The following is a 25,883-nucleotide window of genomic DNA, read 5'->3' as shown; positions in this document are numbered from 1 at the left end:
CCAATTAAGTAACTATCCTTTGAAAACAGAGAACACCTTTATATCTACAAAAAACTTGACATTTGTATGTATTTTTGAATTACAAAGCAGACAGAGTAGTCCCTTATTTCAAAGATCAGATCTTGGCCAAAACAAGACAATCAGTCGGGCTGAATTCGGAACAGGAGCCTTTGCTTCGTCGTTTATTGAGCTTTTGATCAATGTCTGAATAAAACAGATTCGCTTTTTTAACTCTTTGATTAAAGTACACAAAAAGCACCTTCCTTCGAGCTGGAATCAAACCAGCGACCTAAGAATTCCCTGCTGATTCCACTACAGTCCTCCGCTCTACCAACTGAGCTGAGCTATCAAATGGATGCTGTGGTATTGCTCTCTGGCACATACTGCCCAATGAAGTAAAATGTGAAATGGGTGATTTAAATCCCACTTCGACATCAAGTTTCCAACTCGTTTCCTTAGTCTCATTTACCTTGAATTTAAGCCACGAACCAGGATTCTACTGTATAAACTTCCAGGGATATTACAAAATGTTTGATGGGGCATCAATCATTCCAGGCGAAAATTGATTCCTTTTTTTTCTCGAGGGATCATATTAAACATTTCATTAGTATCGAGAGGAGGATCACCAGTAGACACAAAACAAACAGTTTCTTTCTGTCTTTATTAGAAAGTAGCGTTTGTGCTACATTAATAATATTTTCATGGAAATAAAGAAGTTGTAAATTTTAAAAATTTATATTTGAATCGAAATGTGGTTTTGAGTTAAATATTAGCGTGTTCATGTAATTAGTTTGTGTTTGTCATTACTATATATATTTCCATGTTACTAGAATTTGTAACTGAAGTTTACTAGTTGTGTTTTTTATGATGATTAGACATTTGAATACAATATTGTATATAATGTATAATTTGAACTACATATTGTTCAGGTGTGAATAGTTGTATATTTTAAGAATACATTTCTAAAACAAATCATTGGCTTTATTTACTAGTTTTGACACTTATAAAAATCTTTCTTTGATGTATAATAGACATCAAAGAAAGATGTCTATTATACATCAAAGATGAGCAGTGTGTGTCGTGTTCACAGCTGATAACTAGAAGATGTCTGGAAGAGGCAAAGGCGGAAAGGGACTCGGGAAAGGAGGCGCTAAGCGTCACCGTAAGGTTCTCCGCGACAACATCCAGGGAATCACCAAGCCCGCCATCCGCCGCCTGGCTCGCCGTGGGGGAGTGAAGCGGATCTCCGGGCTGAACTACGAGGAGACCCGCGGGGTGCTGAAGGTGTTCCTGGAGAACGTCACCTGCACCGAGCACGCCAAGCACGCCAAGAGGAAGACCGTCACCGCCATGGACATGGTGTATGCGCTGAAGCGCCAGAGCCGCACCCTGTATGGCTTCGGAGGCTAAACAGGAGCGGAGCTTCACTACCGGACCCTGGGAACCTGCAGCCTTTCGTCAGCGACCAAATGCCCCCTCACCTCTTTGTACAGGGCTCTGTGGTTGGTGCAGAGCTCTGGCTGTCTCGTGGCCTCGTACCTCCTGCTCCACTTGACAGCGTGGATGTAGAACTCCAGTCGCATCTCTGCCTTGGGCCCAGTGTTTGACCACTGGACCAAGTGCCTCATTGGGATGGAGAGCCACAGCCTGACAAAGTACTAGTACTTGTGGCCGATGGGCTCCCGCAGCGCCCAACAGAGCTTGCAGTAGACGATGCAGTCGAGTTTCAGGGGGAAATGTGGGACATCTCGACCCCCTTCCTCGACCGGCTGACACATCCGGTTTCTCGTGATGTACTCGTACTTGCCGCCCCAGACGAAGCCAAAGATCATCCCTTGCAGCGCTCGTCTGAGTCTGGCCGGCAGCGGGTACACCACCGCCAGGTAAACCAAAGCCAGCAGGATGTCTGCTTTCAACACCATCACTTTCCCTGTGTAGGACAGCAACCGCGTTTTCCACAGACCCAGCTTCACGTTCACCTTGGCGATCCTCTTGGTCCAGTTGTTGGTCTCGTTGTCCTGGCTCTGGAAGGAAACCCCCAGTATTTTGAGGGGCTCCGTGCAGAGCTCGAGACCCTCCGGCGCCGTCGTCCTGTGCTTCCAGGGCCCGAAGAACTTCAGTTTGCTCTTTCGGCGGATGAGTTTCGACCCCGAGGCTCTGGAGTATTGCTCCATGACCTGCAGGGGCCTCCTCAACCCCCTGTCCGACCTCAGGAACAGCGTCGTGTCGTCGGCGTACTGGGAGATCTTCAGGGTCTCCCCCACGCCTCCCGGTATCTCCAGGGTCCCGTCTCACCGTCTCTGCTAAGGGCTCTTGAAGAGCAGGGAGATGATGCCCTCCCTCATGGTGTCTCCGAGTTTCCCCCGGCGGAAGATCTCCTGCGCCACTTCCACCAGATCTGCCGCCAGGGTGTCCCAGAAGCAGGTGTAGAATTCCTTGGGGAGTCCGTCCGGCCCTGGCACCTTGCCATTCCCCATGGACAAGAGCGCCGCCTTCAGCTCCTCGGCCGCGATCGGACCCTCCAAGTCCTCCCTCACCTCCTCCGGTACTCGTGCCTTCAGCTCCTCCAGAAAAGCATCGCCTGCCTCCACCTCCGTCTGCTTTTCTGAAAAGAGCTCCGTGTAGAAAGTTGTGGCCGCTTCTACCATGTCGCTCTCGTCCAGCACTTCCTCTCCATCTCCCTGTCTCAGGCCGTGGATCACCCTCTTTTTCTGGGCTCCTCGGACCTGATTGAGTTTGCGGAGCCTCTCCTTCAGGTCCCGTACCCGGGCTGAATTGAAGGCTCCTCCCCCGTTAGCCGAGCTGTACTCCTCTTCTAGTTGTCTCTGGAGTCGTGCAGCTTCCTTCCTCTCCCTGGCTGCCTTCCGTCTGCAATACGTCTGTGCCAGGGTTCGGGTCCTGTCTTTCACCGACTCCCACCATTCCACCATGGAGCTGTAGCCGTCTCTCAGATCGACCCAGCTTGCGTAGTCTTTACGGAACAGTGCCTTGAAGTCGTCTTCCTCCAGTATCTCCTGGTTCAGCTTCCAGTACCCACGACCGAATGCCGGCAGGTTGGTGTTAGCCACCACCGTCAAGCGCTCGTGGTTGGAATACCACTCCGGGGACACCGTGGCCGACTCCAGGGAGCAGGTTGTGTGCAGAAAGATGTAGTCCAGGCGGCTGCACACTCCCCGGGAGTTTTTCCATGTCGTTCCGGCGTCGTTAGGGCGGCACCGTCTGAAACCGTCTACCAGGGAGAACTGCTTGAGTAGCGACTCCAGCTCTGCCGAGCTAGCGTCGCTCCCCTTCTCCCGGTCGACGTTGAAATCCCCGCCGAGCACCACCTGTCTGTTGGTGGTGCAGCAGCTGGCCAGGTCAGCAAACACTTCCTTCAGGATAGAGGGTTCTGTTGGAGCATAGACGTTAATTGCTCTCAACTTCTGCCCCCTCCAGTCGATGTCTGCGACCAGGATCCGGCCCTGCACCACCGAGAAGGAGGAAACCAGCGTCATCTCTGGGTTTCCGAGGAGGATTCCCACTCCGGAAGAGTGGACCCCTCCTACGCTCCAGCATGATTCTCCCTTCGTCCATTCCCTGGTGAATGTCAGCTTGTCGCTTTCATCCTTCAGGTGGACCTCCTATAAGAAACAAACTGAGAAAGACTTTGAGGCCAGATCATGAAAGACTCCCCGTCTTTTCAACGGGTCTATTAGCCCTCTCACGTTAGTTGTTAGAAAGGTAAGTTTAACAATCATGATTAAACAAGTGAAAGTTGAACCTCCTCTCTTTGTGGTTACAGTGGAAACTTGGGAGTCTACATCTGGGCACTGTTTAGCCTAGATGTAACTCCTCTCGTTCGGGTCCTGGGGGGAATATGCTGGGCTCCCTCCAGGTCTCGCTGGGGACTGAAAGGTAAACATGCTGGACAGGTCCAGCCCTACCATCAGTCCCGGCTCCAGGGCGGCTTCAAAGTAATCCTCGTCTTCCTTGAGGATACTCTCCACCACCGCTTCAGGAAGGCTTTTTTCTTCCCTTTCTCCAGGAGTTTCGGGGACCTCCAGTTGCTCCTGGTCCTTGGGGGAGGGGGTTACCTCTTCCTGGGCTGCCTCCTCCTGTTGTCCTTGGGACTCGGGGGAGGGGGGTTCTGTTTCCTGGGCTGTCACTTCCTGTCGTCTTTGGGCCTCGGGGGGGAGGGTTTCCATTTCCTGGGCTGCCTCCTCCGGTTGTTCCTGGGCCTCGGGGGAAGAAAGTTCCGTTTCCTCTAGGACTTGGAAACGGTTCTCCCTTACCACTCTTTTCTTTTGTCCTTTCAAAGGTGGATCCGCCCCGCATCTCTTCTCCCGCTTTCTCTTTCCCTTCTTGCTGGGAGTTATTAGGGCCCTTTCTCTGGTCAGCCATTTTGTCTGTCGTCCTGGCAGCCATCTTGTAGCACTGGTGCGGCTGGGGGTGTGGCCTCGGCAGTTTCGGTTCTCTGCGGGGGAGGTGCGGGTTCTTTGTTCTCACCTCTCTCCCTTTGTCTTGAGACCGGTTTCTGCCGGCCGGCTTCCACCACCTGCGCAAACGAAGGTTTGCTTACCTTGCATTGGTGAAGGAGGTGTCCCTCGGCGCCGCATCCGTTGCACTTTTTGGCTGCCCAGCAGGTTTTTGCCAGGTGCCCCTCTTTGTTACAGTTGTGACATCTGACGATGTCACACGTGTTCTCCTTGTGGCATCCTGGGGTAGTAAAGGTACCCCCTGTCGGCTCCGATGTTGAAGCAGGCCGGGGGGTGCTGGAAACCGTCGACGCCCTCTGGGTCCTCTTTCAGGAGGACTCTGTACTGGCGTTTGCCGTACCAGACGTCGCAACTGTCCCTGATCTCCGTTAGTTTGCCCACCACAGTTACATACCTCCCTAGGTACGCTGTTACCAGTTCCATTGGTTCGTAGGGGTTGTATGTGAGGACTGTGATGGTCCTCTGGTTTGTCTTCCTCATAGTCTCCGGGCTGAAATCAGAGTAACCGGGGTGCTTACCTTTTTCTCTGATCATTTTCGTTGCCTTTTCATATGAGGCGTCCGTGGCCATGTAGGCCTCCATGTATCTCTCTGCCTTGTTGTCTTGCAGGCAGTAGAGATCTCCGGCCACCAACTGCAGGATCCCTCTCAGGAAGGTAATGAAAAAGGATTTCGCAGTTGGCATCGTCTCTGTTTTCTTGGTCCAGTGGAACCGGATCAGTGTCTTCTTGTCTGCCATCTGGAAAGGAGAAAAAAGAAAAAAGGAAAGAAAGAGAGAGAGCAAGGTCCTGTGGAGAGGAGGGTTTAGCTTCTAAAAGAGCAGCAAGGGAGCCCTGGCCTTTGTCCTTGTGTGCAAAGCCCAGCTAGGTGCAGGCGCAAGAGGAGAGAGAGAGAGGGAGCGGATAGTGCTTCCGAGTCTCAAGGAAGAAAGTAAGAACTGCAGGCAGGCAACGAGTACCTACTCCCCGCCAAGAGGCCAAGGAGGCAGAGAGAGAGAGAGAGGGAGCGGATAGTGCTTCCGAGTGTCGAGGAAGAAAGCAAGCACTGCGGGCAGGCCACGAGTACCTACTCCCAGCCAAGAGGCCAAGGAGGCGGAGCAAGAGAAAGGGGGAGGGGAGAGGATAGAGCAGAGAGAGAGAACGTTGCTGCCGGATCCCACCCAGCTCAGCTGCTGCTTGGCCTTAACCCCCTAGGCTCAACCTAGGGCGATACCAGCTCAAGCATTCTTCAGGATCTTCGATTGCCTTCTAGAACTTTGGAAAGACAGGAACTGCGGGCATGCCACTTGAACTTGATCTTAGCCAAAAGGCCGATAAAATTGGATTCCAGCTCACTGGCCCTGCAAAACTTAGTTCAAGACTTTAAACTCTCAGACACATATAGATGTATATATCCCACAACAGCAGGATATACATGGTCAGGGAGGAATAGCAGCTCCAGAATTGACTATTGCTTTGTCTCAGCGAGAGTGAAAGTTGTTGGGGTCACTCTTCAGCCTGTCTTCTTCTCAGATCATCAGGCTTTAGGGTGTAGAGTGGAACTCCAGGGCGGGACTGTCTTTGGCCCAGGCCTCTGGAAACTCAACACAAAGCTGCTAGAGAACGAGGGGGTAGTATCCCGCTACAAGGAGAAACTATCACAGTGGCTGTCCTTGCAGTGTCTGTACGGGTCAGTAGGAGAGTGGTGGGAGGAGGTGAAGGTGAGGACAAAGGCCTTTTTCATGGCTGAGGGAAGGAAGGCTGCTGCCAGACGGAGAGGAGTGCTAGCCAGGAAACAGAGGCAGCTGCAGCGTCTCTACACGATGCTGCACAGTGGCCTCGATGTGCTCGAGGATATCACCCTTTTAAAAAAGGACATCCGGAGCATAGCCGAAGAAAGTAGTCGAGGAGTGCTGTTAAGAAGCAGAGTGCAGTTCTTAGAAGAAAATGAGAAGTGTACTCGCTTCTTTTTCAGGAAAGTGGTAGGCTCCAAGTCTGTCATGGAAAGTGTAGTTGATGAGGAGGGACGAGAGAGAACAGAGCCGAGTGCTATCCTCTCCTGCACCGAGGCCTTCTACTCAAGACTGTACAGTACTACAGAGGTAAAGGATGAAGAAATTCATTTTTTCACCTCAAAGCTAGAAAACGTTTTGAGTGAAGAAGATAGGGAAGTACTTGAGAGGGATTTGACAGTAGAAGAGCTGAGACAGGCTATGGAGAGCTTACAGAAGGGGAAAACTCCGGGTGCTGACGGGCTCCCTAAAGAATTTTATTGCACCTTTTGGGATCTGTTTCAGGATCCGCTACTGCTCCTATTCGAGGAAAGCTATAAGACAGAATTGCTGCCTGACACCTTAAGAGAAGGCACTATCTCTCTCTTGTTTAAGAAAGGAGCAAAGAATGACATAAAGAACTGGAGACCCCTCAGCCTGTTAGGCGTGGACACTAAGATCCTGTCCAAAGCCCTTTGCCTGCGCCTACAAAATGTAGTGGCCTCACTGGTAGGGAAAGAACAGACTTGTGGGATAGCAGGACGCCTGATGAGCGACAACCTGGCCTTGTTGAGGGATGTCTGTCTGTACTCGGAGGATCGCTCCCTCCCTCTGTGCATTTTAGGTGTAGACCTAGAAAAGACCTTTGACCGCCTAAACCGGCAGTACTTAACATCGGTACTTGAGCACATGAAGTTTGGCCCCATCATGAGAAAGTGGATTAACCTGCTGTACACAGGTAGAAACAGCAGAGTAATGGTTAATGGCAATAGATCACGCCCCTTAAAAGTCTGTTCAGGGGTGAGGCAGGGCTGCCCATTATCCCCCTTGTTATTCGTTTTGGCTATGGAGCCCTTAGCCTGTGGCTTGCACCAGGATCAGGCCATTAATGGGATACAAGTGCCTGGAAGTGGGGGGGGAGAGGTAAATACATCTCTATAAATGGATGACGTCACCCTGCTCCTCTCTGACAATGTCTCAATTAGCAGAGCTCTGAAGTGCTGTGATCGTTTCTCTTTGGCTTCCTCCGCAAAAATTAACAAATCCAAGAGTGAGATTTTTTATCAGAACTGGAGGGAGCCAAAAGAAGGGCATGATCTCAGGCTGCAAGAGAAGAGAATTAAGGTCCTGGGGGTGTATTTTGGAGAAGAGATGGGAACAGTAAATTGGCAGATCAAATTGCCAATCTTAAACAAAAAACTGATGGAATGGAAGGACCGAGACCTCACCATGACAGGGAAGGTGCTGGTCATAAAAGCCCAGCCCTTGCCTGTCTTGAATTTTCTTGCTTTTATCTTCCCAATCCCACACCGTGTTGCGGCGGTGCTGAGGAGATGGATGTTTCATTTTCTATGGGGTGGGAAGCAGGAAAGACTCAGAAGGGAAATAATGTACAGGCCGCTACTCTCAGGGAGGAAGTCTGTCCCAGATATTGCCATGAAGCTGCTGTGCATTTTCCTGGCCTTTGTGCTGAGAGGCTTTGCACCAGCACCTGAAGCGCGTACCTGGACTTTTTTTGCCAGGCTCTGGGTAGGTAGGGAGGTGTTCAGAGTGTGGGGTGTCAGACCCAAGCTGGATGTCCCACTCTCTGACACATGCCCTGCAATTTATGGGACAGTTAAAAGTTTTCTATGATCTCACCCAATTGGCCATATTCCCCTCCGAGATGTCAGCGTCCAAAAACTGGAAGATTTCGTTGCACCGCAGAACAATAGGCAGACCCCTGTGGGCATTTTAACATCAGCCCAAACAAGGAAGGTGTGGAAACACACATCCTCTAAGTTTATGTGCAATATTCACAGAGATTTAGCCTGGAGTGTCGTCCACCAGTGCTTACCAGTCCGAACTTTCATGTACCGTAGGGGCCTCACCCCCAGCCCTCGCTGCATTAGGGTGGGCTGCGGCGAGGAGGAGACTGTGACCCATCTCCTGTGGTCCTGCTTTTTTGCTAAGGCCTTCTGGGCACAGTTTGAAGATTGGTTGCAAGCTCTCTCGCTCCAATTTACCCTGACCGCTGCTTTCGTCATATACGGCATCTCTCCTGTCAAACTTCCTCCTGACGTATTTGACATGATCTGGGCCGTGGTGAACAGTGGGAAAGATGCCCTGTGGAGAGTGAGGAACATGGGTCTGTTTAAAGGCATCGAGGTCCCAGTCAAGGCAGCAGGGAGCCTGGCCCTGTTCATCACCCGAGAGAACTATTACCCCAGAGATCTGTGGAGAGAAGGGAGGGAGGAAGCAGAAAATCTGTGGGAAATAGAGAGCATATTTCAATATCTCAAGAAACTGTGAAAAACATTATCATGTTTAAGTAAAGAATGTGATTTGCACCAGAAAAAAAGAAAATTGTTGCTATGTAACTGGTACCATGTCAATATGTAATGAGATGTGATCATATATACTGTTTTAAGTATGTATATTAATGTAAACCTTTCTAATTTGTGAAGTCCAGAATTTTTTTATGAAAAGAAAATAAAGTTCTTAAAAAATCGGTTCACCCAGGGGGAGGCTCGGCCATTGCACTCCGGATCTGCTGACCCCTGCGAATTCCCCAAATGTGGGAATCTCGACTGCATAATTTCTGGTAGTGGGGGACTGCGTTCGCGCTCTCCCCTGATGTGCTTGGTCCAATATCGGATAAGGAAAAGTTACGACACCACGAGCTGCGATAGGATCCCAGTTCGAAAGGAGTCGATGCCACTGCTGGTTCCCGGTTTCTTTTAATTAGAGGTCCGGAGAAGCATTACAAGCTGGTTCCACTACTCCTTCCGGACATTCATTCCCTTTTCAAAGTCAGTCGTTTTGCTGTAGTCTGCATTATTTAGGCTGATTATCGAGGTTAGCCTTTATTTGGTCATGGGAGCCTCGGTACTGTATGCTAATTCTCAAGACAGTTTCACCCGTTTTCTGATTGCTAGGTTCTGTACCAGTGCAGACATGTCAAACAGTGAATGGCTGTACCTCTATTGTATCCGTGCTCAATTTGGGTGGGCAAAACGAGAAAACGAGCGTGCCGTTTCCTACACATCTGCAGTCGCCAATGCGCATTCGCAGCGTGTCCCGGGACGCAATTCGGCCTCATTTGCATAACACCAGACCGGCAGATCGCTACGCAAGCTCGCGTCGTGCGCCTGCCACACACCGAACAAACACCGGAGCCTTTTCAGCAATTTCCAAAAAACGGGCCTGCTCGCCTGCCCACAAGGTTTGTCTCTTAGCCGCTCTCCAGAGCCTGCTGCCTTCTGTGCTGTTCTCTCGGCACCGCTGCAGCGCACACAACTCCTGCAGCGCGGGGAGAAAGTTTCCACGCTCCGCCGCAGGGAAGGCTCGCTCCGTGCGCACACGTCCTTTCAATGCCAGTTCAACAAGTGCTCCGCATTAGCAGCGTCGGGGCTCCGGCGTGTCGCACCTCACCTCACCTTGCACAGCCCCCTCCTTGAATGTCTGGCGCTGGGCATGCCCCGCTCTCCTCCACCTTATCTTATAGCGTGTGACCACTGACAATGGCCACAATGCCGGGGAATGGCACCTGTAAAGTGTTAATTGGGGCACAGGAACAGCCCGTCTCGTCTCGGGGGCCGGCTTCAAAGACAATACAGCAAACACAGGGGGGCGGGGGAAGTAGACGACACGACACATGCAGGTACATTCAGCTCCGGCGGGAACGAGTCATTTGTCGGCCTTTTCAAGTGCTGGTAGCCGAGTAATCCTTTGCTTGTATCGTTTCTCCCCAGTGACTAGATCTCACCCTGCGACTCTCGACTGGGCTCACCCACGGCAGCCCAGCAGGTGTGAGCCTAGCCGGCACCCGGATGGGAGATTCCCCCCGGAAAAGCTCAGGTTGCTGCTGCTCCTGCAAGACGTGTGACTGGGACCAGTAGGGAGCGCTCACCCTGCGGTCTGTGTGGCTTTCTTATGCCCCAGCATCCTGATGGCGACACTCTGCTGCACAAACAGGCGCCGTCCTTCAGGGGAGGCATAAAACCGAGGTCCCGACCCTCCTTGGCCATTAAGAAATCCCAGGGCGTCTCTCAAAATGAGACGCCGCGGGTGTCACTCTGGTGTTAGTGTTCCCCTTTACCAATCAGTCGGGGTCTCCTCCTAATCCCCATCTCATATGTAACAATCAATGACGAGGCCCCCCTGTCCCGCGATATTGTACTTGTCTCCTGGCCGCTGGCTGGCGCCGTGAGATTTAGCACTCGCGCAAGAGATCGGGGGCAGAGAGCGAACGCGGTCTCCCGCCCCCCACAAAGTGTGCGCTCCAGGTTCCCTCTCATTGCTCTGCAACACAGCGGAAAGGCAGCGAGAAGGAGCCTCTTGCTCTGACGCCGCAAGGCCACAAGAGGGCGGAGGCGCCGCGCGCCCGGCCGACGTGTTGGACTGGTGCGCTTTATGTGCTGAAATAAACACGCGACAGCCCAGAAATGTTTTGAGTGCTGTGCATTGGAGGTTTTTGTCTTGTGAAGACTTGCCTTGTGCTCCTCCGAGCAGTTTGTTTGTTCTCCTCCAGTGCGGGAAAAGTCAACACAAGGGAGCACATTCGCCAACATCCAGGTACACAATGCGATTTGGAAAGAAGCTCCTTTCCAAAGAGCTGCACACGAACGATCCTTCAGTCCCGCTCGGGGGGCGCGGAGCCCCAGCCACACACAGCTTCAAGTAGCGAGTCAGGCGCCATGGCTTTCGCTTGCGGCCACACCACCCTGAATCTTCCCGATCTCGTCTGATCTTGGAAGCTAAGCAGGGTTGGGCCTGGTTAGTACTTGGATGGGAGACTGCCTGGGAATACCAGGTGCTGCAAGCTTTTGCTCTCTCGGCCAGCAGGGGTCGCCGTTGGTACCGTAGGTTTTGGGAGGAAAACCTGGAGGATGGAAAGGTGATCTATAGCCTCATCTCTAGAGATGTTTTGTTGCTATGGCATGTGTGTGACCCTTATAAAAAAAACCCATTTGTAAAACGAATATCGAAGCTGCCTCTAAATCTGCAAATGAAGATGAGTCGATAAACCACTTGTTTTTCGTATAACTATACATATATTCATTTATTACTGATTTCATTCGTTGAGCATGGATACAATAGAGGTACAGCCATTCACTGTTTGACATGTCTGCACTGGTACAGAACCTAGCAATCAGAAAACGGGTGAAACTGTCTTGAGAATTAGCATACAGTACCGAGGCTCCCATGACCAAATAAAGGCTAACCTCGATAATCAGCCTAAATAATGCAGACTACAGCAAAATGACTGACTTTGAAAAGGGAATGAATGTCCGGAAGGAATAGCGTAACCAGCTTGAAATGCTTCTCCGGACCTCTAACTAAAAGAAACCGGGAACCAGCAGTGGCATCGACTCCTTTCGAACTGGGATCCTATCGCAGCTCGTGGTGTCATAACTCTTCCGTATCTGATATTGGACCAAGCACATAGGGGAGAGCACGAACGCAGTCCCCCACTACCAGAAATTATGCAGTCGAGATTCCCACATTTCGGGAATTTCGCAGGGGTCAGCACAGCCGGAGTGCAATGGCCGAGCCTCGCTCTGGGTGAACCGATTTCGATTTTTAAGAACTTTATTTTCTTTTCACAAAAAAGTACAGGACATCACAATTTAGAAAGCTTTACATTAATATACATACTTAAAACAGTATATATGATCACATCTCATTACATTTTGACACGGTACCAGTTACATAGCAACAATTTATTTTTTTCTGGTGCAAATCACATTCTTTACTTAAACATGATAATGTTTTTCACAGTTTCTTGAGATATTGACCTATGCTCTCTATTTCCCACAGATTTTCTGCTTCCTCCCTCCCTTCTCTCCACAGATCTCTGAGGTAATAGTTCTCTCGGGTGATGAACAGGGCCAGGCTACCTGCTGCCTTGACTGGGACCTCGATGCCTTTGAACAGCCCCATGTTCCTCACTCTCCACAGGGCGTCTTTCCCACTGTTCACCACGGCCCAGATCCTGTCAAACATGTCAGGAGGAAGTTTGACAGGAGAGATGCCGTTTATGACGAAAGCAGCGGTCAGGGTAAATTGGGGCGAGAGAGCTTGCAACCAATCTTCGAACTGTGCCCAGAAGGCCTTAGCAAAAAAGCAGGACCACAGGAGATGGGTCACAGTCTCCTCCTCGCCGCAGCCCACCCTAACGCAGCGAGGGCTGGGGGTGAGGCCCCTACGGTACAAGAAAGTTCGTACCGGTAAGCACTGGTGGACGACACTCCAGGCTAAATCTCTGTGAATGTTGCACAGAAACTTAGAGGATGTGTGTTTCCACACCTTCCTTGTTTGGGCTGATGTTAAAATGCCCACAGGGGTCTGCCTATTGTTCTGGGGTGCAACGAAATCTTCCAGTTTTTGGACGCTGACATCTCGGAGGGGAATATGGCCAATTGGGTGAGATCTTAGAAAACTTTTAACTGTCCCATAAATTGCAGGGCATGTGTCAGAGAGTGGGACATCCAGCTTGGGTCTGACACCCCACACTCTGAACACCTCCCTACCTATCCAGAGCCTGGAAAAAAAAGTCCAGGTACGCGCTGCAGGTGCTGTTGCAAAGCCTCTCAGCACAGAGGCCAGGAAAATGCACAGCAGCTTCGTAGCAATATCTGGGACAGACTTCCCCCCTGAGGGTAGCGGCCTGTACATTATTTCCCTTCTGAGTCTTTCCTGCTTCCCACCCCATAGAAATTGAAACATCAATCTCCTCAGCACCGCCGCAACACGGTGTGGGATTGGGAAGGTAGAAGCCAGAAGATTCAAGACAGGCAAGAGCTCAGCTTTGATGACCAGCACCTTCCCTGTCATGGTGAGGTCTCGGTCCTTCCATTGCATCAGTTTTTTGTTTAAGATTGGCAATTTGTTCTGCCAATTTACTGTTCCCATCTCTTCTCCAAAATACACCCCCAGGACCTTAATTCACTTCTCTTGCAGCCTGTGATCATGTCCTTCTTTTGGCTCCCTCCAGTTCTGATAAAAAATCTTACTCTTAGATTTGTTAATTTTTGCAGAGAAAGCCAAAGAGAAACGATCACAGCACTGCAGAGCTCTGCTAATTGAGGCATTGTAAGAGAGGAGCAGGGTGACGTCATCCATGTATAGAGATGTCTTTACCTCTCCTCCCCCACTTCCAGGCACTGGTATCCCATTAATGGCCTGATCCTGGCGCAAGGCACAGGCTAAGGGCTCCATAGCCAAAACGAATAACAAGGGGGATAATGAGCAGCCCTGCCTCACCCCTGAACAGACTTCAAAGGGGCGTGATCTATTGCCATTAACCATTACTCTGCTGTTGCTACCTGTGTACAGCAGGTTAATCCACTTTCTCATGATGGGGCCAAACTTCATGTGCTTAAGTACCGATGTTAAGTACTGCCGGTTTAGGCGGTCAAAGGCCTTTTCTAGGTCTACACCTAAAATGCACAGAGGGAGGGAGCGATACTCCGAGTACAGACAGACATCCCTCAACAAGGCCAGGTTGTCGCTCATCAGGAGTCCTGCTATCCCACAAGTCTGTTCTTTCCCTACCAGTGAGGCCACTACATTTTGTAGGCGCAGGAAAAGGGCTTTGGACAGGATCTTAGTGTCCACGCCTAACAGGCTGAGGGGTCTCCAGTTCTTTATGTCATTCTTTGCTCCTTTCTTAAACAAGAGAGAGATAGTGCCTTCTCTTAAGGAGTCAGGCAGCAATTCTGTCTTGTAGCTTTCCTCGAATAGGAGCAGTAGCGGATCCTGATGCAGATCCCAAAAGGTGCAATAAAATTCTTTAGGGAGCCTGTCAGCACCCGGAGTTTTCCCCTTCTGTAAGCTCTCCATAGCCTGTCTCAGCTCTTCTACTGTCAAATCCCTCTCAAGTACTTCCCTATCTTCTTCACTCAAAACGTTTTCTAGCTTTGAGGTGAAAAAAAGAATTTCTTCATCCTTTACCTCTGTAGAGCTGTACAGTCTTGAGTAGAAGGCTTCGGTGCAGGAAAGGATAGCACTCGGCTCTGTTCTCTCTCGTCCCTCCTCATCAACTACACTTTCCATGACAGACTTGGAGCCTACCACTTTCCTGAAAAAGAAGCGAGTACACTTCTCATTTTCTTCTAAGAACTGCACTCTGCTTCTTAACAGCACTCCTCGACTACTTTCTTCGGCTATGCTCCGGATGTCCTTTTTTAAAAGGGTGATATCCTCGAGCACATCGAAGCCACTGTGCAGCATCGTGTAGAGACACTGCAGCTGCCTCTGTTTCCTGGCTAGCACTCCTCTCCGTCTGGCAGCAGCCTTCCTTCCCTCAGCCATGAAAAAGGCCTTTGTCCTCACCTTCACCTCCTCCCACCACTCTCCTACTGACCCGTACAGACACTGCAAGGACAGCCACTGTGATAGTTTCTCCTTGTAGCGGCATACTACCCCCTCGTTCTCTAGCAGCTTTGTGTTGAGTTTCCAGAGGCCTGGGCCAAAGACAGTACCGCCCTGGAGTTCCACTCTACACCCTAAAGCCTGATGATCTGAGAAGAAGACAGGCTGAAGAGTGACCCCAACAACTTTCACTCTCGCTGAGACAAAGCAATAGTCAATTCTGGAGCTGCTATTCCTCCCTGACCATGTATATCCTGCTGTTGTGGGATATATACATCTATATGTGTCTGAGAGTTTAAAGTCTTGAACTAAGTTTTGCAGGGCCAGTGAGCTGGAATCCAATGTTATCGGCCTGCAGTTCCTGTCTTTCCAAAGTTCTAGAAAGTGATCGAAGATCCTGAAGAGTGCTTGAGCTGGTATCGCACTAGGTTGAGCCTAGGGGGTTAAGGCCAAGTAGCAGCTGAGCTGGGTGGGATCCGGCAGCAACGTTCTCTCTCTCTGCTCTCTCCTCTGCCCTCACCCTTTCTCTTGCTCCGCCTCCTTGGCCTCTTGGCTGGGAGTAGGTACTCGTGGCCTGCCCGTGGTGCTTACTTTCTTCCTCGAGACTCGGAAGCACTATCCGCTCCCTCTCTCTCTCTCCTCCTGCGCCTGCACCTAGCTGGGCTTTGCCCACAAGGACAAAAGCCAGGGCTCCCTCGCTGCTCCTTTAGCAGCTAAACCCTCCTCTCCACAGGACCTTGCTCTCTCTCTTTCTCTCCTTTTTTCTTTTTTCTCCTTTCCAGATGGCAGACAAGAAGACACTGATCCGGTTCCACTGGACCAAGAAAACAGAGACAATGCCAACTGCGAAATCCTTTTTCATTACCTTCCTGAGAGGGATCCTGCAGTTAGTGGCCGGAGATCTCTACTGCCTGCAAGACAACAAGACAGAGAGATACATGGAGGCCTACATGGCCACGGACGCCTCATATGAAAAGACAACGAAAATGATCAGAGAAAAAGGTAAGCACCCCGGTTTCTCTGATTTCAGGCTTGAGCCTATGAGGAAGACAAACCAGAGGACCATTACAGTCCTCACATACAACCCCTACGTACCAATGGAACTGGTAACAGCATACCTAGGGAGGTATGTAACTGTGGTGGGCAAACCGACGGAGATCAGGGACAGTTGCGGCGTCTGGTACGGCAAACGCCAGTACCGAGTCCTCCTGAAAGAGGACCCAGAGGGCGTCGATGGTTTCCAGCACCCCCCGGCCCGCTTCAACATCTGAGCCGACAGGGGGTACCTTTACTACCCCAGGATGCCACAAGGAGAACACGTGTGACATCGTCAGATGTCACAACTGTAACAAAGAGGGGCACCTGGCAAAAACCTGCCGGGCAGCCAAAAAGTGCAACGGATGCGGCGCCGAGGGACACCTCCTTCACCAATGCAAGGTAAGCAAACCTTCGTTTGCGCAGGTGGTGGAAGCCGGCCGGCAGAAACCGGTCTCAAGACAAAGGGAGAGAGGTGAGAACAAAGAACCCGCACCTCCCCCGCAGAGAACCGAAACTGCCGAAGCCACACACCCAGCCGCACCAGTGCCACAAGATGGCTGCCAGGACGACGGACAAAATGGCTGACCGGAGAAAGGGCCCTAATAACTCCCAGCAAGAAGGGAAAGAGAAAGCGGGAGAAAAGATGCAGGGCGGATCCACCTTCGGACGGACAAAAGAAAAGAGTGGTAAGGGAGAACCATTTCCTCGTCCTAGAGGAAACGGAACTTTCTTCCCCCGAGGCCCAGGAACAACCGGAGGAGGCAGCCCAGGAAATGGAAACCCTCCCCCCCGAGGCCCAAAGACGACAGGAAGTGACAGCCCAGGAAACAGAACCCCCCTCCCCCGAGGCCCATGAACAACACGAAGAGGCAGCCCAGGAAGTGGAGCCCCCCTCCCCCAAGGCCCAGGAGCAACTGGAGGTCCCCGAAACTCCTGGAGAAAGGGAAGAAAAAAGCCTTCCCGAAGCGGTGGTGGAGAGTATCCTCAAGGAAGACGAGGATTAGTTTGAAGCCGCCCTGGAGCCGGGACTGATGGTAGGGCTGGACCTGTCCAGCATGTTTACCTTTCTGTCCCCAGCGAGACCTGGAGGGAGCCCAGCATATTCCCCCCAGGACCCGAACGAGAGGAGTTACATCTAGGCTAAACAGTGCCCAGATGTAGACTCCCTAGTTTTCCACTGTAAGCACAAAGAGAGGAGGTTCAACTTTCACTTGTTTAATCATGATTGTGAAACTTACCTTTCTAACAACTAACGTGAGAGGGCTAATAGACCCGTTGAAAAGACGGGGAGTCTTTCATGATCTGGCCTCAAAGTCTTTCTCAGTTTGTTTCTTACAGGAGGTCCACCTGAAGGATGAAAGCGACAAGCTGACATTCACCAGGGAATGGACGAAGGGAGAATCATGGTGGAGCGTAGGAGGGGTCCACTCTTCCGGAGTGGGAATCCTCCTCGGAAACCCAGAGATGACGCTGGTTTCCTCCTTCTCGGTGGTGCAGGGCCGGATCCTGGTCGCAGACATCGACTGGAGGGGGCAGAAGTTGAGAGCAATTAACGTCTATGCTCCAACAGAACCCTCTATCCTGAAGGAAGTGTTTGCTGACCTGGCCAGCTGCTGCACCACCAACAGACAGGTGGTGCTCGGCGGGGATTTCAACGTCGACCGGGAGAAGGGGAGCGACGCTAGCTCGGCAGAGCTGGAGTCGCTACTCAAGCAGTTCTCCCTGGTAGACGGTTTCAGACGGTGCCGCCCTAACGACGCCGGAACAACATGGAAAAACTCCCGGGGAGTGTGCAGCCGCCTGGACTACATCTTTCTGCACACAACCTGCTCCCTGGAGTCGGCCACGGTGTCCCCGGAGTGGAATTCCAACCACGAGCGCTTGACGGTGGTGGCTAACACCAACCTGCTGGCATTCGGTCGTGGGTACTGGAAGCTGAACCGGGAGATACTGGAGGAAGACAACTTCAAGGCACTGTTCCGTGAAGACTACGCGAGCTGGGTCGATCTGAGAGACGGCTACAGCTCCATGGTGGAATGGTGGGAGTCGGTGAAAGACAGGACCCGAACCCTGGCGCAGACGTATTGCAGACGGAAGGCGGCCAGGGAGAGGAAGGAAGCTGCACGACTCCAGAGACAACTAGAGGAGGAGTACAGCTCGGCTAACGGGGGAGGAGCCTTCAATTCAGCCCGGGTACGGGACCTGAAGGAGAGGCTCCGCAAACTCAATCAGGTCCGAGGAGCCCAGAAAAAGAGGGTGATCCACGGCTTGAGACAGGGAGATGGAGAGGAAGTGCTGGACGAGAGCGACAAGGTAGAAGCGGCCACCGCTTTCTACATGGAGCTCTTTTCAGAAAAGCAGACGGAGGTGGAGGCAGGCGATGCTTTTCTGGAGGAGCTGAAGGCACGAGTACCGGAGGAGGTGAGGGAGGGTCCGATCGCGGCCTAGGAGCTGAAGGCGGCGCTCTTGTCCATGGAGAATGGCAAGGTGCCAGGGCCGGACGGACTTCCCAAGGAATTCTACACCTGCTTCTGGGACACCCTGGCGGCAGATCTGGTGGAAGTGGCGCAGGAGATCTTCCGCCGGGGGAAACTCGGAGACACCATGAGGGAGGGCATCATCTCCCTGCTCTTCAAGAGCCCTTAGCAGAGACGGTGAGACGGGACCCTGGAGATACCGGGAGGCGTGGGGGAGACCCTGAAGATCTCCCAGTACGCCGACGACACGACGCTGTTCCTGAGGTCGGACAGGGGGTTGAGGAGGGCCCTGCAGGTCATGGAGCAATACTCCAGAGCCAATCATCATAAAAAACACAACTAGTAAACTTCAGTTACAAATTCTAGTAACATGGCAATATATATAGTAATGACAAACACAAACTAATTACATGAACACGCTAATATTTAATTCAAAACCACATTTCGATTCAAATATAAATTTTTAAAATTTACAACTTCTTTATTTCCACGAAAATATTATTAATGTAGCACAAACGCTACTTTCTAATAAAGACAGAATGAAACTGTTTGTTTTGTGTCTACTGGTGATCCTCCTCTCGATACTAATGAAATGTTTAATATGATCCCTCGAGAAAAAAAAGGAATCAATTTCCGCCTGGAATGATTGATGCCCCATCAAACATTTTGTAATATCCCTGGAAGTTTATACAGTAGAATCCTGGTTCGTGGCTTAAATTCAAGGTAAATGAGACCAAGGAAACGAGTTGGAAACTTGATGTCGAAGTGGGATTTAAATCACCCATTTCACATTTTACTTCATTGGGCAGTATGTGCCAGAGAGTAATACCGCAGCATCCCTTCGATAGCTCAGTTGGTAGAGGGGGGGGACTGTAGTGGAATCAGCAGGGAATCCTTAGGTCACTGGTTTGTTTCCAGCTCGAAGGAAGGTGCTTTTTGTGTATTTTAATCAAAGAGTTAAAAAAGCGAATCTGTTTTATTCAGACATTGATCAAAAGCTCAATAATCGACGAAGCAAAGGCTCCTGTTCCGAATTCAGCCCACGTCTGATTGTCTTGTTTTGGCCAAGATCTGATCTTTGAATTAAGGGACTACACTGTCTGTTTTGTAATTCAAAAATACATACAAATGTCAAGTTTTTTGTAGATATAAAGGTGTTCTCTGTTTTCAAAGGATAGTTACTTAATTGGCATAATGATTTGGTATTGATTTTGTATCGTTGTATTATAAAGTTTGTGCTTTCTGTGTTTTTATCGTATTGTGAACTTATTTTTTAAACAAATGCTTACAAAGGCAAACACGGCACACATCTGTTTATACCAGCGGTGAGTTGCATATTTTTATTAAGTACAAGCTACTGTGCACTTCTGGGAGTATAACAGGTTCGATATAAAGTGGCAAAAATATAAAAGGGGAAAATACCCCAGACTGCATGTAAAGCCCTCGTTGTGACTGTTTTAGATAAAATGGCGTACTATGCACGAAATGTTGCAGAAACACAATCTGATATTTTGATACAGGTAGGCCAGTGCTTCCAAAGCATGCAGGTGTAGAACAGGACTTAATGCATTTTTATACAAAAATTTGTGTTCTATATTCTGGTCGCTTGCAGATTAGAATGGCATATATTTAGCAATAATATTATTTATGGTACCTGAAAGTTTCAGGTTGTTGCACAAAGCTAAGGTATGCGTATACGTGATCTGACAACTGGAATCAATTTCCTGTCGTTAAACTCTGTTTATTTTTAAGTTGAGGCCCAGGATCCAAATCTTCAGTTCTGATTTTTTAAAGTGATATCTTTCCTTCCTGTCGTGGAAGTCACACGACGTGAGCAATTGTTTTTTTTACGTTGCGATCCAAAGAGCCTCAGACGCACAGTCTAACAGTAACCAAACCAGAATGGATTCTTCTGGGAGCCGGGCTGAGCTCATTCTCACTCCCTGTGCTGAAAACAGAATAATTTCTTCCCCGAACATCATCTACAGATCACTTGTGCGCTTTTAACCTTCTCGCAGCTACGGGCGAGACTGACGCTCATGATATTGTAACGCAACGGGGGCTCAGGCGGGCGCCCTTGCCGCATCAGGTTGGCCCCACACTGTCCGGGGCTCGAACCCGGGATTTCCGCGTCTCTTTGCAGCAACCTAGCCCCGTGAGCTAAAGAGAGATCTCTCTACAGCCCAGTAGCTGTAGTCCTGCTATCACAGGGAAGGGCGGTGACGTCACCTGCTCTGGTACGCCGGCTCTTACACAGTACCTGTCGGCCGTAAGCGTTACAATATGAAGGCACCCACTGGAACACATTCTCTAACTCTCACAATCGCGACAGACTTCGCTTTTTAAAAAAAAAAGTAGATATAGCCCTGAAAAAAGCATTAGCTTTATCAGTTTTTACATTAATCTATTTTGAATCAAAGTTTGATTTTTTTTATTGCATTTTACATTATAATAATCATTATTGCTTACACTTATATAGCGCTGTTCTGGATACTCCACTCAATGCGCTTTACAGGTAATGGGGACTCCCCTCCACCACCACCATTCTCCTGAATGATCACAGAGAGTCAGGACCTTGGTTTTACGTCTCAGCCGAAGGACGACACCTGTTTACAGTTTAGTGTCCCCGTCATTGTACTGGGGTATTAGGACCCGCATGGACCGCAGGGTGTGCGCCCAGTGACAAAAAACAGACGTGTGTCGGGCTCGGCTGCGAGCAGGACAATGACGTCACGGGGACAAAGTAGAGGAAATCAAAACGGTTCTATAAAAGACCTGTGTCAGCTGTTGGTTTGCAGTCTGGACTCTAAATCATCTGATCCGATTTTAAATCTCTCTAATACCTGAGCTGCGGCTTCTTCAGAGTATTTATTCGTATACTTATTATGTGTAAGTGTATAGATGAAACCTTTCATATATTGTTCAGTTTAAATCAAAATGCTTTACTAATACAAGAGAGAAGTATAGTATGAAGGATGTGACAAATGTATGATTTCTTGGAACAAAACGGTTTTTATTTGCGTTCGAAACGAAGCGGAATTTTAGCGCAAACCAAACCCTTTGTCTTTTTTAGAGTGATTTTTAAACAGACAAAAATGTAGAAAACGTGTTTTTTTAGCCCTACAATAGCAGGGTCAGTGACGTAATGAATAACGCGTCAGGCCTTGCGTCAGAAGATTATAGGTACGACTGCCATCTGGCTCATTGTGTTTATACCACTTACATTCTTTTATATAAACGAACTGCACCTGAAAGCTATAGAAAACACTTTGGGTAAGTTGTCTGCAGCCTCATGCGAATTTCGACAACTTACCCAAAACACTGTACTGTCTGGAGATCAGCTCCAGCTCTGAACTCAATTGCAATGAAAAACCATGCGTAACAAAACTGGAGAACAGCTGAACTTGTGCTCAGTTCGGTGATGAGGGTTCAGAACTGTCGTTGTTGTAATTAGCACGAACTGCACAGGCTCTGAATCAGACCATGTCAATTAGTCTGATCAGTGTAGGACACGTTAATGTAGAATTATTAATAGGTTTATTAGTTAGTTAGTTCAGGTTTACCCACCTGAACTAATGTAGAATTATTACTTGGTCTGTCTCTTGTTTGTATATAAATGAATGTCTCTGACAACTTAATGTTAGTTTTTAATTTAGTTTTACGATGTAGGTCAGGCGTTGACATATGCAAGAGTATACGAAATGTCTCACTCCTGATTCAACTCATGTTCTATTGGAGATTGGCGATTCCTCCTGTTTCTCGTACAACCATATCAGAACAGAAGCCCGTGTCACCCAGCTGTGATTCAAGATCGACTCGCATCTTTATCCCTTTTTTGTTCGTGATCATTATTTTCTTTAGTTATGATCAATATTGAACTTTTTTGAAATGAAATGACAATAATCAAACATGCAGGCAGATTTTTGAAAAGTATTCGGAATTGACAGGGTGCCCCTTTGGAACAGTCGTCAGAAAATGTGAGAAAATGAAAGTTATGTAAGCTCTCACACAAAGCATTGAAGATTGGAATCTGAGTGTTAAAAAGCTACCCGTCTCCCAATGATAGGCAGGGATACACACCGTGACTCGAATAGACTCAGCAAACTTTAACACCTATGATATTACGAGTGCTTTGCACGTGTCGAATTTCAAGAAGGAACTACTACAACAGTTGTGGACATAATTCATTACCACCGGCAAAGTCCAATGCTGGCAACTTCTGAGAAAATAATGTTCACTCATGGAATTTGGTCTTTGAACGGCTGGCGGGAAAATTCATTTATACTCCTGTTGCACCCTCAGCTGAAACATGTTAAAATAACAACGCAGATTTGTTGGAGAACCTGACAAGAATTATTGTGTTAGCACTGTATGTATTCTGGTATATTTACTTTAATTTTAATATAAATGTAAACATGCATGCTGTATAATATATTGTAATTTTAAAATATGTTAGCTGACGATGCGAGGGAGGCTATTATACCTTGTGAAACACGCAAGGAACTGTAAAAAAGGCTGGTATTTGAAAAAAATTGGCGATCACAAGAAAACCACAATTTATGTGGTATTATCATCAATATCCTTCAAAATCTGTGTTCAAATGAAGGATTTAAAGAAACTATGAAAAAAAGCAACAGTAATAACAGAGGATTTTGATTTTTGCTCTTCAAGTCAGTAGATCGATGTAGAGTTGCGCCCCTACAAACAGCACAAAGGATGAAACCCACCTCTTTCATTATTGCTGTTTGTGCCGGTGAAAGTAGCATTTGTGCTATTGAAAGCATCTCGGAAGATGAAGGTGCAGTCACTTCCACGACCAGAGATACCAGAGATCTGCTTTTTCCTTGTAGAGTTTTTTGGTATTTAAGAACACGTATCCTACCTTGAATGCTAGTTTCAAAAGATATGTTACCGGATCACAGACTTTCTTGAAAAGATTTGGGGATGCACTTACCGGGATTCAAACCCGACTCAATTATTTAGAAGGCACCTATACCACCAATGTACTTCTGAGAAACACCGGCACATTTCCGCAATCCTCCCTCTCACCTACAAAGTTATGAAGAGACAGACGTCCAATGAAAACTAATTTGATTCACTCAAGGCTCCGCTCTTTTATTGTGATGTCATTTTAATTAATGTTAGCTGTGATAAGGTGTTGTTTCTGTCTCTTAAAGTTTAAGTCTGCTCCTTTCTTCCTGGTTTAGAAATAACATGTTTCATGATTGTTTACAAACACCACTATCAATTATTTGTCCAGCTCTAACGCCTGTGTGCGTTGACAAGGCATCTCCAAAGGACATATTAAATAACATGATCCTTCCTGTTACCATTCCTGTGGTTGGAGCGTTGTTTCGCCCTTTTTTGTTCTTCTACAATGTTTGCAGACAGGACTTTATCACTCGAGTTGTACAAAACAAGTCGGTCCATGAAAATCATCTGTACTGCTGTTGTTCTATGCGTAGTTTAATCAAGGTAGTCGAGTGAGGAGGTAAAAAAGCACTCCCCGTCGATAAATCAATCATCGTCGCCCGTGTGACTGGATATAAAAATAATGGATTCATTTTAACCAATCTCTGGAAGCTTCGATGCGGTTATTTTTCCTTCCTTATTTCTTCATTCCTATGAATTTACTCTGTAGTAGAGGAAACATAAAAGTGGGAAACTGCAGGCATCCTTCGTTAGTGGTGGATTGTGTTCAGAGAGCATCAGCACATCTCAGTTCCGTTAATAAGTCTGTTGGGGATATACCTCAGTGGTAGAGCGCATGCTTTGCATGTATGAGGTCCTGGCATCTCCAGGTGCTTTATATTTCTGTGCTCACATTGCAATCTTCTGTTGAATGTGAACTCTTTGCTCATGTTCATAGAGAGCCAAGTTCACACAATTAAACTCAGGCACACTCGAAGTGCTACAGTGTTGCTCTGCTGTTTTAAATGTACCTCTAAAGCATTTAGTTCTGTTAACTACCAAATGATTTGAACTAATTTTATGTTATATTCAGGAAATCCAGAGGTCTTCAGACGTGTCGTGGCTGTTGAAGAAGACACCTTTTGAATCTCACCCGGGATTTCTTGAGAGATCATTCAGTGAGCGAGTCCTCCCTCTGGACTCCACACTGAGCTGAAAACTGCGCGAATTCCTTTGTACAACCGAGAAAAAAACTGATGGACCAAACAACGACATTTGATGATTACAAGAAATTCAAGAAACACAACAGTCCGAACACAGGTTTGAATCCCGAACGCTTAATTTAAAAGACAAAGCGAAGGATACGACCTGTAAACTCTCTTTGTGTCTTACAGTTTATGATATAAAAAATCTTACTTTCAGAATAATTTCTTGCTGCTGATAGACTATTTATTGAATTTTAACAAAATGTTTTTTAAATTTTAACAAAAAAGTGTGCACACTTATAGAACCAAGGAATTGAAAGTTTTTTTTTAATTGTTGTTCCAAAAAATGTTCCATTTGTTTTCATTCTTGATGTTGTTGATTAAAAGATCTTATTAAATGCGAAAAAATCTGAATGTGAAAAAAGGTCAAAATGCTATTGAAAAAATCAGTAATGTGAGGAAAGATGAATTGTGGGAGCCCCTTACCTCCCCATGTCATGCTGTATTTCTCACTCATTCTACTGGGAGTGGTGCCGTCGCTTCTGGATAAAGTCTGTCAGTAGACATTCCAGACGGGTCAGGTACTGTATGACTGCGCTTTGGCACAAGAAGAGACATGTGACTTGTGAGGATCACGACAGTGTCATTCACCATCCAGAGCCCGGATAGCTCAGTTGGTAGAGCATCAGACTTTTAATCTGAGGGTCCAGGGTTCAAGTCCCTGTTCGGGCGTTTGTGTTTTCCTTAAGTGTATTGTGAATTTAATTATAAATCGTATTTTATCTTCCACTCTTCTAGCTGTACTGTCGATATTTTAAAAGTTAATCACTTGTATTTTCTTTAGTGTTTCCTTTCACAAACCGAAAATGTTCAAGACTATTTTGTCACCACACTCCACGTAGATAATCACAGGAAAAGAAAAGGAAACGCAGTGAGGAGCTCACACAGTGAGTACTCTTGAATACAACAAGAGGAAAGGCACACTGTACATCTGCGGAACATCACGTCCGAGTTTACAGTGACGGCTTCTATTTCCACTGATGAATGAGACAGATTCATGAGGAGATCCTACGCACAACTAAGCGAACACATCGCTATTTCGGTCTGATGTAGAGGCTCCATTTGTGTCAGCAGTACTATAAATGTAAGTCTTATACACTTTCAGGGGCTGCATCTGTAGCGCTTCATCTAAGAAGACTGTTTTACTTTACCACACGGTTACATTCACCCACCCAATTTATTCTCAGAATACCCAATGGCTCAATAACCCTGTTTTCCCCTGGGAACCACCAGTGTACAGTCCCATTCCATTCAAAAATATAACAAATATATTAAATTAATATATTCAATGAACAAATAATTGAAACAGTTTTTCGGGATGGCTGAGTGGTTAAGGTGTTGGACTTAAGCCCAATAAGCAAATGTCTATGTGGGTTCAATCCCTGCTCCTG

General features: G+C 48.2%; 1 protein-coding gene and 4 non-coding genes across 5 annotated transcripts; 4 read left to right on the top strand and 1 right to left on the bottom strand.

The window, feature by feature from the left end:
* Positions 1 to 1,104: 1,104 nt before the first annotated feature.
* Positions 1,105 to 1,410, top strand: LOC148826719 (histone H4 type VIII). Its single transcript, XM_088926299.1, has one exon. It carries the CDS (start codon positions 1,105 to 1,107, stop codon positions 1,408 to 1,410), a length of 306 nt encoding a protein of 101 aa, XP_088782425.1.
* Positions 1,411 to 8,895: 7,485 nt separating this feature from the next.
* On the top strand, positions 8,896 to 9,059 carry LOC148826718 (U1 spliceosomal RNA). The gene has a single exon (XR_016092731.1). It is a non-coding gene; the product is annotated as a U1 spliceosomal RNA (small nuclear RNA).
* A 2,072-nt stretch (positions 9,060 to 11,131) lies between these two features.
* LOC148826717 (5S ribosomal RNA) lies at positions 11,132 to 11,250 on the top strand. The gene has a single exon (XR_016093277.1). It is a non-coding gene; the product is annotated as a 5S ribosomal RNA (ribosomal RNA).
* A 621-nt stretch (positions 11,251 to 11,871) lies between these two features.
* Positions 11,872 to 12,042, bottom strand: LOC148826716 (U1 spliceosomal RNA). Its single transcript, XR_016093008.1, has one exon. It is a non-coding gene; the product is annotated as a U1 spliceosomal RNA (small nuclear RNA).
* A 13,049-nt stretch (positions 12,043 to 25,091) lies between these two features.
* Positions 25,092 to 25,164, top strand: trnak-uuu (transfer RNA lysine (anticodon UUU)). Its single transcript has one exon. It is a non-coding gene; the product is annotated as a tRNA-Lys (tRNA).
* Positions 25,165 to 25,883: the final 719 nt, after the last annotated feature.

Source organism: Atractosteus spatula, chromosome 10 (assembly GCF_055471065.1).
Source record: "Atractosteus spatula isolate fAtrSpa1 chromosome 10, fAtrSpa1.hap1, whole genome shotgun sequence".
Classification (NCBI taxonomy): domain Eukaryota; kingdom Metazoa; phylum Chordata; class Actinopteri; order Semionotiformes; family Lepisosteidae; genus Atractosteus; species Atractosteus spatula.
The sequence above is the reverse complement of the archived record's forward strand: the minus strand, read 5'-3'. Positions and strand labels throughout refer to the sequence as shown.

What these genes read in the sequence shown, in the direction of transcription:
- LOC148826719 (XM_088926299.1), top strand. Translation starts at nt 1,105, where the DNA reads ATGTCTGGAAGAGGCAAAGGCGGAAAGGGACTCGGGAAAGGAGGCGCT.